Source organism: Bos indicus, chromosome 25 (genome assembly GCF_029378745.1).
Source record: "Bos indicus isolate NIAB-ARS_2022 breed Sahiwal x Tharparkar chromosome 25, NIAB-ARS_B.indTharparkar_mat_pri_1.0, whole genome shotgun sequence".
NCBI lineage: Eukaryota > Metazoa > Chordata > Mammalia > Artiodactyla > Bovidae > Bos > Bos indicus.
Window position 1 is genome coordinate 4,495,625 of NC_091784.1, and position 14,350 is coordinate 4,509,974.

Sequence of the window (14,350 nt, forward strand, 5' to 3'; positions counted from 1 at the left end):
TGAGACCGCCTACGGTCGCTGGGCTCCCAAGGACAGGTCTTGGGTATTCCCTTGACTCCGCCCCCGAGCCCCGCCTCTGGCCTATAGGAACTGAGTAGTCCCGCAGACACCGGAAGGAGGCGGAGCCTCTGCCCTTGCTTGCCAGACATCCTGGTTCCACAGTGCCCTCTATTGACCCTTTTAGGCGCTGCCTGCAACCCGTAGGACCCGTCTTGCACCTGGCTAAAAGGGGTCGCTCTGCTGGTCTTGGGAAGCGGTGTTCCCGCCCAGATCCTAACTAAGCCCCTTCCCTCAAACACGCGTTTAATTTATGTAAATACACCTAGATACACCCCCCAAAAGAGAGAAACCTACAGTGATAATGCTAAGTGAAAGAATCCAGATTCAAAAAGCTAAATTTGTAATGTCATATACTATAAATGAATATATTTATAGTATGACATTTTGGATAAGACAAAACTACATAGGAATCATAGGAAAGAGCCTTGGTTGCCAGGAGCTGGATGGATCACAAAAGGACAGGGGGGAAAAAAAAAAAGGACAGGGGGAAACATGGGGATGAAGAAACTCATTTCTATTTTGATTATGGTGATGGTAACACAACTATATACATTTGTCAAAACTCCCACAACCAAAATCAAAAAAGTGAATTTTTACCTAAGATAAATTACACTTTAATTTCTTTAAATACTAAAAAACAAAAAATAGATTGGTGGTTGTCAGGGGATCAGAGAAGAGAGGAATGGGGAGAGATTGATTAATGGATCATTTTAAAACGAGAAATGTTTTGGAACTAGATAGAGGTGATGAGTGCACAGAATAGTAATGTAGTAAATGCTGACTCACTGAAAAGACCCTAATGCTGGGAAAGATTGATGGCAGAAGGAGAAGAGGGTAACAGAGGATGGGATGGTTGGATGGCCTCACTGACTCAATGGACATGAGCTGGAGCAAACTCCAGGAGACAGTGAAGGACAGTGAGGCCTGGAGTGCTGCAGTTCATGGGATCGCAAGGAGGCAGACATGACTTAGTGACTGAACAACAACAAAATGTCATTGAACTGTTCACTTTTAAATGCTTAATTTTAAATTCTGTTAATTTCACTTAAAAAAAAAAGTATTAAAAGTTAAAAAAAAATACAGGCCCCTGCCCTCCTTTCTATCCAACAAATTCATGTCTAGAAGCATTTAATGTGGGGTGAGGTGTGAATCTGCTATTCTGCTCTGACCTCAGTCCCCACGTACCTGTCACATACCTGAGGAAAAGCAGGTCAAGAGCGAGATGTTATTAAGCCATCTCTGGTCATACAAGATTAAGAAATTTAACCTTGAGCCCTTATGATTCCCAACTTTCAGAAGAGAAAACTGAGTCTCAAAGATCAAGAGATGTGGCCGAGGTGAAACTGATCAACACCAGACCAACTCCAGGACCTGAGCTTTTAAACACTGCACCTTACTGCAGTGCTCCCTTCCCTTCTGTAGATGAGGATCCTGTGGTTCAGAGACGTTACACAAGCCAGGGAAGTGGCAGTCAATCGGGAGCCCTGAACATCCTGTGTCCTTTCTCTAGCAGATAGGAACTATTGGCCTAGCTGTTCATTCTCTCCCACCCAGGAGAAATTGGGAACTGCTCACCTCAATCCCAACACCATCTTCCATCTTTGCAGAATCCCCAGAGTAAAGCCAGGGAATCTCAGGACCCTCATTTCTCATAATAACACCACAATTATAAGTTGGGGGAGTAATCACGCTCATCCACATCCAGTCCCCTTCCAGCAGGCCCAAACAGTACCCCCAGGGAGCTTTCACCAGCCCCTCAGGACAGCACACACCCAGGAGACAGAGAATCTAAAAAACAAAGTACAAACTTTATTTTGTTTCTTTATAAAGGCACAGTGGCCTCTTGGTTTTTCCCCCCCCCACTTTTTTAACAAAATATAATAGTTTCTCCTTGAACACAAAGACCTCAAAATTGTAAAAAAAAAAAAAAAAAAAAAACCAAAACCAAAAAAGAACCAACAACAAACAAAACAAAGAGAGAGACAGACTTTTTTGGGGTGCAAGATGGGAAACCTGGAGGGAGAGGTGGGGAGCCGGGTAGTGAGGGAGGGGAGGGGAGAAGGGCAGCAGCAAACCCCAACCGAGAAGCAATGGAGACCCCCGGACCCCCAGAGCCCCGACCCAGCCAGACCCCCAACCCATGTAAGTGCTTAAAGGAGAAAGAACACCAAAAAAAGAGGAGGGAAGGGGTAATTAAAAACTGACGGTCTCGGGCTGGCTCCGGAGAGGGCAAAAATACCTTGGGGTTTTGTTTGATTTTCTTCCCTGTTCTTAAAAACATGTTTCATTGAAAAAATGCTTTTTGGCGGAGAGAGGCCAGTCACCTCCACGTCCGCTTCCCCAGCCTCCGGGGCCGAGGCCCAGCCCCAGGTGCCCGGGTGCTGCCAGGCGCTCCTGCCGCCCCAGCCCCGGACTTCGGGTAGGGCGGCTTCACTCAAAGGACGATTTACAGTATTGAAAAAAGAGGTCATAAAAGAGACCCAAATGACGCCGTAAATTTTGTAAAAATTTCTCACTCATTCACCCTCGTCTCTCTCCCAGTTGCTGCCCCGCCCCCTCCAGCCCCCAGAAGGGAGAGGAGGGCTGGGGGGCTGGTCAGGGAAGCCCCCCGTTCCCTGCCAGCTCCTCCCGGCCCTGGTCCATGGCGTCGCTGTCTGAGGCCTCCGAATCGGAGGCGGTGTCCGAGGCGTGGGCCTCGGGGCAGCCGCGGACCGGCTTCACGATGACGGCTCGCCGCTGCTCCTCCTCCTGGCCCTGGGTGCCCTCGATGTGCTGGATCGCCTGGGATTGAGTGGGGGAGGCTGCTGTGAGGATGCGGGGGCCATGTGGACCGCCAGCATCTCCAGCAGTGTCTCCCCTACCACCCACACACCCCCCAGAAAGGACCAGAAGGAAGCCTGGCAAAAGGGGCAGCTCGTTCAGAGTCAGGGGGAAAACAAACTTTAGAAGCTCTCTCCTGAGCTGAATCTGGCTTGGAAGAGGGACAGTGCAAGCCTGCCTGAAGTCATAAGCCTCTCTCCCTCATTTATGTATTTCAAAAGCCTGCCTGTTGGCTTTATCAAAGGTCTCTGTTATTAATTTTATTATTCAGTTTGCCGGGTGCAACTCAAGTTCCTGGGACTTCAATGAACTTTTTTTTTCCGTTTGGGCCTTTGGGTTGTTTCTTTCTTTGTAATGTTATTGGGCCTCCTAAAGGGGATCTCTGCATGAGGCTGGGCATAGCAGGGACTTCAGGCTCAACCTTCAGAGTTGAGCATCTTGTTTCTTCCTCCTCCACCTCCACCCTCATCCCAAAACCCGAGAGACAGATGCAAGAACTCTGAAAGCAGGAGGCTCCAGGAACAAAGGACAGCCCCAGCAAACCCCCACGAGGGAAGGAATGGGGTCTTCCCGGCCATCCGGTCCCTCCCTCTCTGCCCCTCACCCAGGATGCAGAGATGGAGACCCATCTGGCTTCCAGACCTCCTCCCCCTACTCAATGCTCAATATCCCTGTCTCTATCCCCTCCACTCCCCCACTTTCTAATCTCCCCCCAAAGGGCCTGTTCCCAGGGGGCCGCCCCCAAGTACTGCCCTCTCCCCAGGGCCAGGTACCTGCACGATGGTGTCCAGATTTTGCCGGGATGTTGAAACAGAGTTGATGACCGAGGAGGGGCCCATGGTGACGACGTTGATGTGGTGGGAGGGAGGGGGTGCCGGCGCCGGCACTATCACCGTGGGGTGGTGGGTGGGGGCCGGAGTGGGCAGGAGCTGGGAGACAAGGGGCCCTCAGTCTCTCTGCAAAGGTTCTAGGAGAAGCCCCTTCCCTTCTGTCCATTACAGAGGGTGCGGGACAGTCCTCCAAACCATCTCCCTCCGCCCACCACCTGGGGAGCCTCCACCAAACACCCCAGCAGCCCATCAACCTCCTTCACTCACAGCTCGGGGATGCCCAAATCATGACCCCTCCCACCCCTCTTATTTTAAGAAATGAAGGCAAGGTGGCCTGGGGAGGGACTTCTGACCATCTGAGACTGCACGGGCCTTCCCTCTCCAGAGCCATGCCAGCAATTCACATTTAATAAATACAGTGGTGGTTGGGAGTTCAGACTGAATCTAGATGGCCAGGGTTCAAATCCCGGCCCCACTTCACTGAGAAATCTTGGGTGTGTTAGTGAACCTTTCTGTGCCTCCAATTCCTCATCAGTAAAACAGGAGTAATAACAGCTCAGGCCTCAAAGCGCTGCTATAAGGAGTCAACGTAATCATGTATGCAAGACACCTGGGAGCCAGGAATGTCTACACTACTTCGACTGAGGCCCTGGGTCAGCCCTGCTGGACGCCTGGTGGCACTGACGTTGGGTCTGAGAGCCCCGGCCCAGGTGTGGGTGGCCCCTGCAGGCCCCTCCCGCTCACCTGGGTCCGCAGGTGCTGCTGTTCCCGCTCCAGCTTCTCCTGGTGCAGCAGCCGGACCTGCTCCTGCTGCTGCTGCAGCTGCACCTGCTGTGCGATCACCTTGAGCTTTTCCGGGTACATGTGGGCCTCCAGGGAGCGGACCTGGGGGTGGAGCAGTAGGGCTCAGGGGCGGGGCCCTTCGAAACATATTCAGGATGGAGACCAAAGTCCTGCACCATAGCCGCAGGGCCCAAGCTGACTCCTCTCCCTCCCTCAGGCTGTGCTCCCTCCCTGCCTACCTTCAGCCCCAGGCCTTTGCCCATGTAGTTCCCTCTGCCTGGAGCACCCTTCTCCCCTCTCTGCTCCTCCCACCCTCACAAGGAAACTGTGGGGTGGAACCAGCCCAGATCCCCCCTCGCTGATGCCCACTGACCACTGTGGCCTTTACCACGGATGCGTGTTTACAGTGTGAGTGCCTCTGACTCATCTCCCCAGGCGCGGACAGGGACCACCCCCCCGCAGGGCAGGAACCTGTCTGGTTTGCTCCCCACTGATCACCCCACCAGACACCCGACTCCCAGCCCCGGCAGGCACAAAGCAGGAGCTCCGAACCAACAGCATAGCCTCGTCTGCCTCACCCCGCCCGCCTCACCTGCTCCTCCAGCATCATGCGCACTGAGCGCTCCTTGTCCAGTTGCTGCCGCAGCTCGATCATCTCCCGCCGCAGATCCTCTGCCTTCTCGTCCTCCCAGATGTCCGGCGAGCCAATGCCCTCGTCTTTGTCCTCCGCCCGCCGCCGCTTGGGGGACGAGCCGCTCAGCTCCTGAGGACCCCCCAGGGGCTGATGAGTGTGCGGTGACACTGCATACATCACCACCACCACCACCAGGGCAGTGCGGAGCTCCATCGCAGCCCCCCAAAGCTGTCAAACCCAGGTGGACATGCACGAGGGAGCCCTCCTGTGCAAATCCACCAAGCGAAGGCTGGAAAGGGAGGCAGAAGGGACCTGCTTTCCCAAAGTCACTCGGTTGCTTCTAGAGCCCGCCCCACTGCACTGCACTTGCCCATGGCTAAGTCAGGACCCTGGGCAGGAAGGCAAGTGCCAGAAGTAGGCAGGTCAGTAGGAAATAAGGGACCCACAGCCACATCACAGTCCCAAGCCAGTGGTTGGGCCCGGACATGCCCACGCCAGGGAGAGGGCACCTAGAGGAGGGCAGAGTGCTACCTGGATAAAGCGCTTGAGCTGTGTGTTCTGCTGCAGGAGCCGGGTCTTCTCCTGCTCCAGGGAGAAGATGTACTCTGCCGTCTGCTGGAGAATGGCTGCCTGAGGGCAGGAGGGATGAGTCAGGGACCCCAACTATTGGTATCTCCCGAGTCTCCCCCTCCAGCCCTCCTCCTCCTCCAGGAAGTCCTCCTGGCACTCGCTCACCTTGCTGAGCTTCTCTCCATCTGTGTGGGGGATGAGGGTCTTGAGGGACTGGAAGCCTGCGTTGATGCTCTGCATGCGCCTCCGCTCGTTGCTGTTGGCGATCTCCCGCCGAATCCGCCGCTCCTGGTCCCGCTGAGTCTCAGGGGTCAGTGGAATGTTGGCCAGGCTACGGGAGAACAGGGACGGGCTCAGGCTGGGTGCCCTCCATGCCTGGTTCCCAGTGGGACCCTGTCTTCATCTCCAGAGGGCCCAAGTGTAACAGGCAAGCTGCCCCTACAGAATATACCGGCTCTGTCTGATGCCTACACCCCCCAGCAGACCAGGGAGCTGATGGAGTAGCATGTTCTGGCTGTCAACGTCAGTGTGTGGACCCCAAGTCTTGACCCCATTGTCTGGCCCACAGGCCTGTGTGGGACCGGGAAACCCACATGGCTAAGAATCCCTGTGATTGGATGTGGGTGGCCTCAGGTGATAATCAGAGACACCTGCTCTTGGGACACCTCTGAGCTCCTTGCTGTGCCCCCAGGGCCCCCTCCTTCAAGGTCGCAGGCTTGACGATGGAGGAAGATGTCCCTCCTCCCTTCCCATCTCCACAGCCACATACGCTGCTACGTAAGACCCCAGCCCAGCCCAAGACACTGTGCTAAGACTGCCAAGACAAGCCGAGTACCAGTCGCTCCAGGAAGAGGACCCAGCCAGCACCCGCTACCGACAGTTTGTCCCCAAGCCCACCCACCCTGAAAGGCAGGCCCACCCTGGGCCAGAGAAGCGAGACTCCCAGCACACAGCAAGCGATGTTATTGCATAGTATGTGTTCGCATGTCGCAGGAGAGGCAGCCAGTGGAAGGGGACGAGGCTGCAGGCTGAGAGGCGTTGGCGGGAGACAGAGCCAGCAGCGGGGCTGTGGGCCCAACGCCACTGCTCCCGAGGGGTGGGCCTGTGTGTGGCCTGGAAGAGGGAAGCTCCCCTCCCCGGCCCTCTCCTGCAACTTCCCCACCCCGGCCTGATGGCTTCCAGATGCCAGGCTCCCAGAAGAGGCCACCGGCCCCACCCAAAGCCACAGCCCCAGCTTCCTCCTGAGGGGCCCTCCTGGGGTGACCTGGTCCAGGCCCGGGCCAAGACAGCTCACACCCCCAGATCTGGGGAAACGCGGGGAGACGGTTCTGAGCAGCTTTGTTCCGTCGATGGCGGAGCAGCCTGCGCTCAGAGGCAGGTGCCCTGGCCCCTCTGACCACCCCCAGGAAAAAAGGAGTTTGTTGGGAAACCGAGGAGGGGAGCGCGTCTCCTGCAGCTGGAGACTAAGGTCTTCCTGGCCCCCACCCACCCCACCTGTCCCTCCTCATTCCCCTGAGCGACCCCCTGAACTTGCCCTTGCCCCTTCCTGGGTCTCTGCCTCCTGTCCCCACGTGAGGGTGGTCGGCTAGGGGTGAGCTGGGAGCAAGCTTCACATCAGCTGCTGCCAGGGGTCCACAGACCAGCCCTGTCCTCCACCAGCAGCCCCAGCGTCTCCCTGGGAGCCCCCCAACCCCACCGCCAAGATACAGTTCCCTCACAGCACTGGAAAAGGGGGCCCATGACCCCCCATTTACAAATGAGACTGAGGGCTCAGAATGGGAGGGATGTGGTTTCCTGGTTAGCCGGGCACCTGGCTCCCCCATTTCCGGGCCAGGGGCACCTCACTTCTCTCAGTTTCCCTGACCTGACAGTGGGAAGCTTCCCGGGTGGTGCTAGTGGTAAAGAACCCACCTGCCAATGCAGGAGACATAAGAGACGGGGGTTCGATCCCTGGGTGGGGAAGATCCCCTGCAGGAGGAAATGGCAACCCACTCCAGGATCATGCCTGGAGAATCCCAAGGACAGAGGAGCCTGCCGGACTATATAGTCCATAGGGTTGCAAAGAGTAGGACATGACTGAAGTGACTTAGCATGCACCCACACAGTGGGGGTGATGGAGAAAAAGAGAAAATGAAGGTCAGAGACCTGATGCACAGTGGCTTGCCTGCCCTTTGCCGGTGGCGGGAGAAGGGAGATCAGAGCTGAGTCTGGGCCCCCAGGCCTGCCAGCGCCCTGCATACCCTCTGCAGCAGGTGGATTAAAGAGATGGGGAGAGATGTCCCCAGGAAGCCAATGAACCCGGTGACTGACATCCATCTGGGAGTTTCCTATTCCCCCACCCGGAGAGATACAGGGAGAGACGCCCCCACTTACCCATTCCCTGGGTTCCCTCCTGGTGATGCCCAAAGACCAGAGCTGACCAGAGCATTATAGGGTCAAAAAGGAGCCCCACCTGCACCCCTGGGCCACTCTGAGTGCTGGCCCTTCCTTCCAGAAGGCCCACCTGTAGAGCCTAGCCACAGAGTTACTGTTTTCTTTAAAGTCTTGAGAATTAGGACTGGTGCTTTCACTGCTGGGGGCCCGGGTTTAAGATCCTGCAAGCCACTTGGTGTGGCCAAAAAAATTAAAAAAGTAAAAAGTCTTTTTTTTTTTAAAAAGTAAAAAGTCTTAAGTTCTTAACATAATGTGCTAAAGACTCACTTCGCTGCAATTATCTCACTGAACCATCTCAATCATCCTCTGAGTCAAGTGGCCTGATGAGATGAAGACACTGAGGCTTGGGAAGGGAACAGCTTTGGTGCGTGCTGAAGCTGGGACTTGAACCCCGATCCCAGCACCACAGATGCCCTGACAGACAGGTGATGGTCACCGCGTAGAGAGGCTGCGCACAGGTGTGCACTGTCAACGGGTCAGCTCTTACTGCCATTCACAGGACTTTTTTGTATTTTTCCTTGACCCCCATGGACACCTAGTGGCTGAGCTGCAATGAGGAATCCAGGGTTCTGGGAGGGGAACTGGTATGCTCAACCAAGGTCCGGCAGCCACAGCAGGATACGACAGGCACTTGCAGGAGCCAAAATGCATGCTCTCCTCCCCTGCCTGCGGGCGGCACCCTTTACTGAGGGCTCACATACAGCCCTGTAGCCCCTCTGCCTCCCAGCCGAGACTCAGCAACTCTCCAGCCTGAAGCCAGAACCCAACAACCCACCCCCTACCCCGCCTGCACCCCACCAGCCCACTCATCTGCTCAGGAAACCTCAGCCCTGGGGAGCCAACCTCTGGCCCCTCCCTTCTCCCCAGGATGCCCACAAGGTGGGGTGACACCAAAGGAGACCACAGGACCCCAGGCCTGAAAGCCCCAAACCTCCCCAGAGGGAAGGGGGCCTGGCTCTTCCGAATGGTCCATGCTGTCCCCTTCAGCACCAAGTCCCTCAGCCCTGCCTCCTGGTTCAGGAACCAGCTGCTGGTTAAGCTCGTGCAGACTTAAGCTCAGAAAACAGACTTCACCCCAAAGCCACAGTTCCTCATAGGGATTTGGGCTGCCACCAAGACCAACTCACCTAAATAGTCCTGGAAGTTTCTTTAATAGAATGCAGACTAACCCAAAGTTCTGATGAGTGGAATCACGACTAACCAGGGGTTCTGACTGCTGGCCTGCCAGGGGTTCCTATAAAGGATGGCTAATTAGCATTTCCAGCTGCTACTGTACTAGATAAAGTGGGTTTTTCTGCAAATGCCTGGAAGTTACTTACATATCTTTCTGAGTTTTGCAGAAGTACACCGGATTTATAGTAATTGTAAGGTCCTTCCACTCTTTCACATCAACTTCAGAATCCCCAGGTCAGCGGTGAGGCCTGGTCCACAGACACTGTCTCTCTCTCCTCTCCCTCCTTGACAGCCCTCAACCAGCCGGTCTCCTGGGGTTGGGCAGCTGGTGGCAGAGCCTTCAGTGCCAAGACCAGAGCTGCCGCTCCCACTCTCAGGGTACCCCCACAACAACCCCTCCCTCCCTCCCCACAGAATAACCCTGGCATCCCAACCAGAGGCTCAAGGGCAGGAAGCAGGCTCTTCAAGTCTAGATCCCAACCTATACCCTTCCCTTCTGCCCAGCCCAAGTGCAAATGGGTATCCCATTCCCCACACCCACCCCCCAATACCCACCCAGCTCCAGCCTCAAATTAGCCATTGAGAGCTCTCGTTTCACGCTGCCCCAAAGTCATTCACAAACCTACCACTCAATGTCTACACAGTCAGAGGTGGGAAAGCCCACTTGGAGTTTTTCCTATACCCCAAAAAGGAGGACAGGAGGAAGATGACCCTCTCACCAAGGATGCCCAAGGCCCCCATCCTTCTCCTGCAGCAGCTACTGAAGCAGCCTGAGGCCCTGGCCCATGCCCGTTGCTTCTATCCATACGCCCTGCCTACGGTTCCAGAACAAACCATGTCTGGACTGTCCCCATCAGAAACACCCCCTCCCCCCAGTTCCTTCAGCCTGTCAGAGGGAGGCCTGTATTGGGTTCTAGTGGAAACTCCAGTCCTGCCACTTACTAGCTGTGGAATCCCAAGCTTAGGCACTTTGTCTCTTGAAGCCTCAGTTTCCCCATTCAAAAAATGGGCACATACTGCCTCACTTCACAGGGTCATAGTGAAGTTTAAAAGAGATGGAGGAGGAGGACTTCTCTGGTGGTCCAGTGGCTAAGACTCTGAGCTCCCAGTGCAGGCGGGCCTGGGTTTGATCCCTGGTCAGGGAACTAGATTCCACATGCTGCAGCTCAATGTTCTCATGCCACAACTACAGATCCCTCATGCTGCAATGAAGATTGAAGATCCTGCATGCCACAACTAAGACCCAGCGCAGACAGGTAAACAGAAAAGTAAATAAATAAGAGAGAGATCGGGGGTATCAAGATGCTTTGCTTTTCCAGAGTCTGTACCCCAGACTCCAGAATTCATGCATCTAAGGAAACTGACAAGACTCTGTAGCACCATGAGACTTCCATCTTTTAGGAGAGGGGCAAGTTCTAGTTCATTGAGGTGTCTTCAATCCCAGCACATGGTGTGTGTATGCTTAGTCACTCAGCCATGTCCGACTCTTTGCGACCCCATGGACTGTAGCCCACCAGGCTCCTCTGTCCATGGGATTCTCCAGGCAAGGATACTAGAGTGGGTTGCCATGCCTCCTCCATGGGATCTTCCCCACCCAGGGATTGAACCTGTGTCTCTTGTGTCTCCTGCACTGGCAGGTGGAGCCTTTACCACTAGCACCACCCAGCACAAAGTAAGTGTCTCGTAAATACCAGACCAGGGACCCAACACACACTCCAAAGCCCCTAATTGTTCTGTAGCTCCCTCTGAGGGGAGCTGGCCTCTTTCTCCCTGGCAGCGGGCAGCTAAACTCTTTAAGACCACCATGCTCCTGATTCTAAGAATCCGAGCGCCACTTAATAGCTACCAGGCACTTTCCACACGCATAGCCAAGCTTCACAGGTGCTTCATTTTACAGACGCTGAGAGCAGTTAGGCAACGGGTCCAAAACCACACAGTGTGTGAGGGTGCCGCTGTCAGGTACGCCCATTCCATCCCACCCCCACCCCCGCCCACGGTCTGGTACGGTTCACTCCGGCAGGCAGGTCTGGGAGAAGGAGAAGAGAAGCAGGGAGCCCTGCTAGTCAACGAGGGATGGAGCAAAGTCCACCAGCCTGAGAAGCCAGTATATCCGGCCAGAAGGTCCTGCCCAACCCACACTCAATCCTACCTCATCCGGCAGCTCCGTCTGAAAATGAATAAACCCAGAGGCCCCAACTCCACACCCAGCACATAGGCTGACAACTGCCTCACAGCTGGGCAAGCCAAGCAGTCCCTGTGCCCAAGCCTGGAGCACTTGGTTCCTAAGGAACTGCTGGATTTCTCAGAAGCGGGGCTTGGAACAGAAACAGGTCAAGCTGGAGTCCTAGGGGGCCCAGAGAGGACTCAGCCAAGGCTCAGGCTTTGTGGCCAGAGGGTCCTATGTTGCCACGCCTGCCTGAGGTCGGGCCCAGGATGTCCGCTCCAGCATCTGCGGCAGCTCAACCCACCTCCTCACTGCCCAGCCTTCCCTTCCCGGAGCAACCAGCAGTTCAGGGTAAGAGCAGGGATCAGAGTTCAAGTCCCAGCCCCACCACTTGCCCTACCTGTTCCTTCCCAAACCTGTGTCCTCCACCCACACAGAAATCATAAAGCCACTTAACTAACAGAGGAAGATTGTTAACAGTTTGATTAGAGAAGTCTTGCAAAACGACACCCTACAACGTATTACAAGCTCCAGAATTGTTTTCTTTTTCTTTTCGCTTATTACAGCTAAGTCCTCCAGGTGGACGGACCTTGGGGAAGGGCCAACACTCAGGACTGCTGACTGCCTACCACCTTGAACTTGAGAGTAGTTAAGGCAGGAGCCCTGTGAGGGGAGAGGGGGCGGGAACGATGTATACGTGTGCAGCAACCTCCCCCTAGCCTGGTTTCTGCAGCCCGCGGTGTCCACCAGCCTTGGCCACACCGCCTGCGACTCCTCCTCCCTCAATCCCCGCCTTGCCTGCCCGGGGCGGCAGAGCACGTGGCCCCAGCCCTGGGGAGCCATTTCTCTCCGAAAGCCGCACGGGAGGAAAGGAGCCACAGGTCCCAAACTTGGACCCGCAGAGAACAACCCACGCGGTATCGCCGTCCCGCAGTGTTCAGTATGCTGATACACAGGCCCTTCTAGCGATCGGAATTGCGGGCGTGTGCATTTTAACAAGTGTCCAGGGCGATTCCCCTAACCCATTAGTCTTCTGCAAAGGATAGATCCCGGAGCAACCCGGGCCAAATTTAGGGAGCAGGTCCTGGGGACGGCTACGGATCTTGGACCACCCACCCACCCAGCCTGCTGGGCAACTGGATGCTTTCGGTTTATGACTGGGGGGAGGGGCGTGAGACACGAAAGTTTGCAGCCGAGGCCTACATGCGGCGGGCAGAGATCCGGCGAGACTAGGGGTGGCCTACGGTGCCCACTCCCCAAAAAGCCCCCTACCCGGCCTGCCTCGCCCATCCCGCCCGCGGGGGCCGAGCTTTGTGCGGGTAAAGCATGGCCTGGGCGCGCCTACAACTCCCACAATGCCGCACCGACGCGGCACGGAGAACTACAGCTCCCGCGAGGCTGCGCGCGGAGGTCCGCCTACTCCAAGAGGGCTGCAGAGTCACGTCCAGGCCTCGCTAGTAAACAGCGCCCGGGCGCGGGCGGCGAGCTAGCAAGCGGCCGCCAACGTGCCCGGGTCCGCGGCGCTCCCGGCGGGCCGCGCTGGCCTCCCGGGTCCCGCCCACTCCCTCACCCCCTCTCCAGCACGCCCCCCGACCCCGCTGCAGCCCCGGTCCCAGCAAACACTCACAACCACCCGGCTCCCCGCACCCCCCTCCCCGCGCCCGGAGCCGCGGCATGGCTGCATTGTAGCCCCTTGGCCCCACGCGCGACACGGGCCCCCCAGTCTCCCTTGGAGTGGGGGGGCCCAGAGAGAGCGATGAAGGAGGGAGAGGAAGGAAGCCGCCGCGGGAGGGGGGAGGAGGAAGCGCGGGGGGGAAGCCACCAGCACCAAGCATGGCCGGGACTGCTGCAGAACCACGTGGGTCTGTTTGCAATTTACAAACGTCGCGACTCGCCCGCCTGCAGCGGACAAAAGTGACCGGAGCCGCTCGGGGCCCCCACGTTCCGAGGGAGGAAGGTCCCCAGACGGCCCAAGCCTGGCGCGCGGGGCTGCAGCCGCCTCGGCGGATAAGAAAGGCGAGAGGGTCCGCGGCGCGGGCCATGCGTGCGCACACGCGCGCCCGCCCGGGCGGACTGGCCGGGGGCTGCAATCGTGGGAAGGGGGTGAGGGGGAGGAGGAGTACACACCTACAGAGCCCTCCTATCACTTCTTTCTCTGTTTTCCTGAAATGTTGCAAAGAGGGCACCTTCTGAGTGGGCATCATGAAATACTCCATAGCGATCGGCCCCCCTCCTTTGCACGAGCCAGGTCCCGCGGTCCGCCGGAGAATGCAAGATGGAAATCCGAATCAAAGGGCAGCGCCGGACGGAGGTGCAGAATCGGCCGGTCCCAGATGCTGGCTGCGGCGGCGGCGAGGGGAGGGAGGCGGGCGGGAGGGGCGGGAGGGAGGTCTCTCCGGCCTGCCTCCCCGGGCGTGTGTATGTGTGTGTGTGTGTGTCTGTGTGTGTGTGTGTGTTTGCAGCTGATCAGATGTCTGTTTCAAGGCGGGAAACAGCTGGTGAAAACTCAGCACTCCCCCGGCCTCCTTCCGCGGAGTAAGGAATTGCATGTAAACAAAGGACTATTTGCAGCGCCCCCCGGGCGGCGCGAGGCCGGGGCGAGAGGGGCGCGGGCCCCCGGGGGCGGGTGGTGGCCCCGGTCTGCGGGCCACCCCCCACTCCAGCTCCGGGTGCGGGGGCCGCGGGCGGCCTTGGGGGCGCGGCGTGAATGGAGCGAGCTGCGGCCGAGCTACATGCGCCACTATGGGTGATGAGGTCCATCAGCTGACAGGTTGGCAAGCGTAGCAAAAAAAAAAAAAAGAAAGAAAGAAACGGCCAGCCACAGCTAGGGAGCCCAGCTTGTGCGCCCGGGGTCCGACGGGGACTGCCCGGTACAGGGTCTGC

The 14,350-nt window shown here is 56.9% G+C and overlaps 1 protein-coding gene across 2 annotated transcripts; it reads right to left on the bottom strand.

Moving 5' to 3' along the window:
- Window positions 1-1,849: 1,849 nt before the first annotated feature.
- On the bottom strand, window positions 1,850-14,128 carry TFAP4 (transcription factor AP-4). 2 transcript variants are annotated; one of them, XM_019988302.2, is made up of 7 exons: window positions 13,654-14,128; window positions 5,863-6,028; window positions 5,659-5,757; window positions 5,086-5,256; window positions 4,455-4,595; window positions 3,654-3,809; window positions 1,850-2,841 (listed from the first exon to the last, which is right to left on the bottom strand). In XM_019988302.2, exons 2-7 carry the CDS (start codon window positions 5,935-5,937, stop codon window positions 2,656-2,658), a joined length of 828 nt encoding a protein of 275 aa, XP_019843861.2. In that variant the 5' UTR covers window positions 5,938-6,028; window positions 13,654-14,128; the 3' UTR covers window positions 1,850-2,655. The 2 variants fall into 2 exon arrangements, with proteins under 2 accessions (XP_019843861.2, XP_019843860.2); XM_019988301.2 differs by having other exon boundaries at window positions 13,595-14,128.
- Window positions 14,129-14,350: the final 222 nt, after the last annotated feature.